This window comes from Oncorhynchus tshawytscha, unplaced genomic scaffold (assembly GCF_018296145.1).
Source record: "Oncorhynchus tshawytscha isolate Ot180627B unplaced genomic scaffold, Otsh_v2.0 Un_contig_4803_pilon_pilon, whole genome shotgun sequence".
In the NCBI taxonomy this organism is placed as follows: Eukaryota; Metazoa; Chordata; class Actinopteri; order Salmoniformes; family Salmonidae; genus Oncorhynchus; species Oncorhynchus tshawytscha.
The window spans coordinates 707,501-711,105 of record NW_024609813.1 but is presented as its reverse complement, the minus strand read 5'-3'; the positions used below and the strand labels follow the sequence as shown (position 1 = coordinate 711,105).

The window sequence follows — 3,605 nt, the reverse complement described above, 5'->3', positions numbered from 1 at the left end:
CGAGCAGCAGCGCAACAACAGGTCAATGTGAGTGTCAGACAGCGAGGTCAGTCTATACCAGCTTGTAACTAGACTAGACCCAGTCTCACCTTGTCAATGACTGTACATCCAACAGCAACATCAACCACTGGCCCTCGTCAAAGGCAGGCTGCTCTGAGAGAGAGGGATGGGAGAGGAGGAGAGGAGGAGAAGAGGAGCTAACAGTACTCTGATGGAAGGATGGGAGAGGAGGAGAGGAGGAGAAGAGAAGAGGAGCTAACAGTACTCTGATGGGAGGATGGGAGAGGAGGAGAAGAGAAGAGGAGCTAACTACTCTGATGGGAGGATGGGAGAGGAGGAAAGGAGGAGAAGAGAAGAGGAGCTAACAGTACTCTGATGGGAGGATGGGAGAGGAGGAGAGGAGAAGAGAAGAGGAGCTAACAGTACTCTGATGGGAGAATGGGAGAGGAGGAGAGGAGAAGAGGAGCTAACAGTACTCTGATGGGAGGATGGGAGAGGAGGAGAGGAGAAGAGAAGAGGAGCTAACAGTACTCTGATGGGAGGATGGGAGAGGAGGAGAGGAGAGGAGAAGAGAAGCTAACAGTACTCTGATGGGAGGATGGGAGAGGAAGAAAGCTGGAGGTATTTTTGCAAAGCAAAAGGGCAGGTGCAGCAGAGCTTCAGACACAGCAGGTGGGTTGTTGTGTGTGTGTGTGTGTGTGTGTGTGTGTGTGTGTGTGTGTGTGTGTGTGTGTGTGTGTGTGTGTGTGTGTGTGTGTGTGTGTGTGTGTGTGTGTGTGTGTGTGTGTGTGTGTGTGTGTGTGTGTGTGTGTGTGTGTGTGTGGGAGACTGTGTGAACATTATGCTGACTTTATACTGTCTCATGCAGCTGTTGCTCCTCTTCCTGTGATGAAAGAGGGAGAGAGAGAGACAGAAAGGGAGAGAGAGAGACAGAAAGACAGAGAGACAGAAAGAGAGAGCGAGAGATTATAATTAGCAGTTTCACTGCAGCATTGGTTTCTGCACTTTGAGAAATAATAAAAGGTGTCTTTGTTCCCAGAGGCAGCACAGCGGAACAGAATGATAATGACCGTCAGAAAGATCAACACAGATAAACTGTCTGACTCCCTCTGTAACGACTTCCTTCCTCCTTTCAATTAGAAGGCTGTGATGATCCTCTTCCTCTGTGTTACTATGGTGACTTCACATTACTACAGTAAGCCGTTAACACAAGCAGGCCCATACTAGTTGATGTGGGCCTTGGCTTCCTTCCTGGTTTGAACAGTAGGGGGTGCTACTGGGTCAAAGTAAACACTTTTAAGCTCCATTGGCTCCATTTGTTGTCAGTCAAGTGAGTTTTGGTCACCTGACCAAATTATTTGGCCCTCATTGGCTGTCCTCATGACGACTCCACGGTGATGATGGCGTCCCCGCCCCTGGGGATGGCCGAGGAGGCGTGGCCACACTGGGCGACCTGCTGTGCTCGGAGGGAACAGTCCACACTGTCATGGAGGAAATCCGCCCCCTCCTCTCCATCCCCTCCTCCAACTTGATCTTCTTCCACCTTCTTCTCCACATCCTCTTCCTCGCTCTTCACTTGGCAGCGGCACACTTCGATGCCGGAGTCGCCTGTGAGCCGGCGGTGACGGAAATGATCCTCATCCTTCTCTTCCTCCTCCTCTTCCTCTCTCTTCTCTTTCTCCACGGGCTCGAAGAAGTCCACGTTGGTGGAGAAGAGGGCGTGTTTGGGGGGAGACTGGGTGGGCTTGGGGGGAGAGAGGATGGAAGGGCTCTGTCTCTCTGTGACCCCACCCTCACTCAGGCCACCCTCTACCCCTCTCTGCTCAGCCAGCACAGCCAGGGGGTCCATAAGGATGAGTGGAGGGAGTGGCAGATGATGTGGAGGAGGAAGTGGAGAGGGAGAAGATAGTTTGGGAGGGGGAAGAGTGGGAGGGAGAGGAGAAGACGTTGTGGGAGAAGGTGTAGGTAGAAGTTCAGGTGGAGGAGGGGGCAGAGGAGGAGCTGGATATCCTCCAGGAGACAAAGGGGACCTGGCAGACACAACTCCCTCCAGAGATGAACCCTCCCTGGGGAAGCCTCTCAGGGCCTCCCTCCCTCCTCCTCCAACCTCGCTACCGGGCGTGGAGGCATGGCTGGTATTATCCGTCTCGTAGGTCACCTGGACAGAGAAGGAGGTGCTGGATGGGGAGGTGAGGAGGGAGCAGGACTCGCAGGAGCAGCTGGTGTAGTTGTCTGAACTCTGAGATGAGGTCAGGCCACCACCGGCACCGCTGGGGCCCGCCCTGGAGCTAACCAAGTAGGAGGGAGGGCCGAGGGGTTGTTGCTGGTGGTGATGGGGGTAGGCTGAACCGTAAGGGGTGGCTGTGTAAGTGGTGGCGCCCCCCATTGCCCCCTGCAGAGCAAAGACGGAGCTGTAGGATGGAGGGGGTGAGGGGGGCTGGGCTGCCACCTCCTCATAGGACGGCAGCTTGAAGGAGGCCAGGAAACCTACAATATAACACATGACAGATAATCAATTTCATCTCCTAACCACTAGGGTTACATGACCAGCAATAGGGACTGAGACACCAAATTCCAAAATAGTCATTGTGCAGCGCATTCAAAAGTCTTGTTTTTTTAATGATACTTCCACACTATGAGGTTGAAATGACACTCTGAAATTGACAAATTTATGATAATGCCCTTTTTGTGGAAGAGCTGTTTGAAAAAAAATCCTGGCATTTCAGCCTGTTCAGGCGAGATGTAGTTTTTGGCCCAGATCATGACATCACAATCAGATCTGATTATTCTGACCAATGACTAGTTATGACTAGGGTTGTGTATGTAAATACTGTATAGTAACATTTGTATCAAGACGCCCACACAATCAGACTGAGCATTTCAATGGCAAAAGGAGGCTCAGGAAAACAAATTATACCAAAATATATCTGGAGTTGTTTACATTTGAAAATAAAATTAAGAAGACTGCATCGGGGCTATAAGTTGTACTTCCTTGACCTTCCCTGGCACAATGCAGCCAATGGAATAGTCCCAAAAGTTTGAATCCAACCAATCTAGCACCCTAGACAGACTCAAGCAAATGAGCAAACATTTCAAATGCTATTTGAACCCAGGTCCTGCTAATAAGACGATAAGGTGACGCAGACAATGAAAGGACCGGGGAGAGAGGCGACCGTAGCTATACGTACTGAGGTCCAACATGGACGCAGGGTAGTTGCAGGCTCCGTGGTAGGCGATCAGGTTGATCTCCCTCTGTCTCTGCTGCTGCTGGACACGCAGCTTGGCCCGCCGGTGGCGGTAGGCACAGCAACAGCTGAACAGAATCACGATGGTCCACAGCAGCCAGAACCCTGCAGGATACAGACACACAGAGACAATGGCCATACTGAATTGAATTCAAGCAACTTTATTAATCCCAATTATTGAACAGCCTCTGGTAGCTATACTGTTGCATCACATTGAAAAGGCTTTTATAAATTGATATTTATTATACCGTAATAAGACAAACCGTCTACAGTTTGATCAGAAGACCAGCCTTAAGGGCTTGCTCATGTTAAACTCCCGATCTGGTCTGGTTACATACCACAATGCATCGGTATAGCTGT

At 50.7% G+C, this 3,605-nt stretch overlaps 1 protein-coding gene across 2 annotated transcripts in view; it reads right to left on the bottom strand.

Annotated features, from left to right (window-relative positions):
• Positions 1 to 492: 492 nt before the first annotated feature.
• Positions 493 to 3,605, bottom strand: part of LOC112241806 (WW domain binding protein 1-like) — a 20,551-nt gene continuing 17,438 nt past the window's right edge. For both annotated transcript variants that reach the window (XM_042318678.1, XM_042318677.1), the window contains 2 exons: positions 3,189 to 3,350; positions 493 to 2,487 (listed from right to left, as the gene is read on the bottom strand). In XM_042318678.1, the coding sequence (XP_042174612.1) occupies positions 1,379 to 2,487; positions 3,189 to 3,350 (1,271 nt within the window). In that variant the 3' untranslated portion in view covers positions 493 to 1,378. The remainder of the gene's footprint in view (positions 2,488 to 3,188; positions 3,351 to 3,605) is intronic.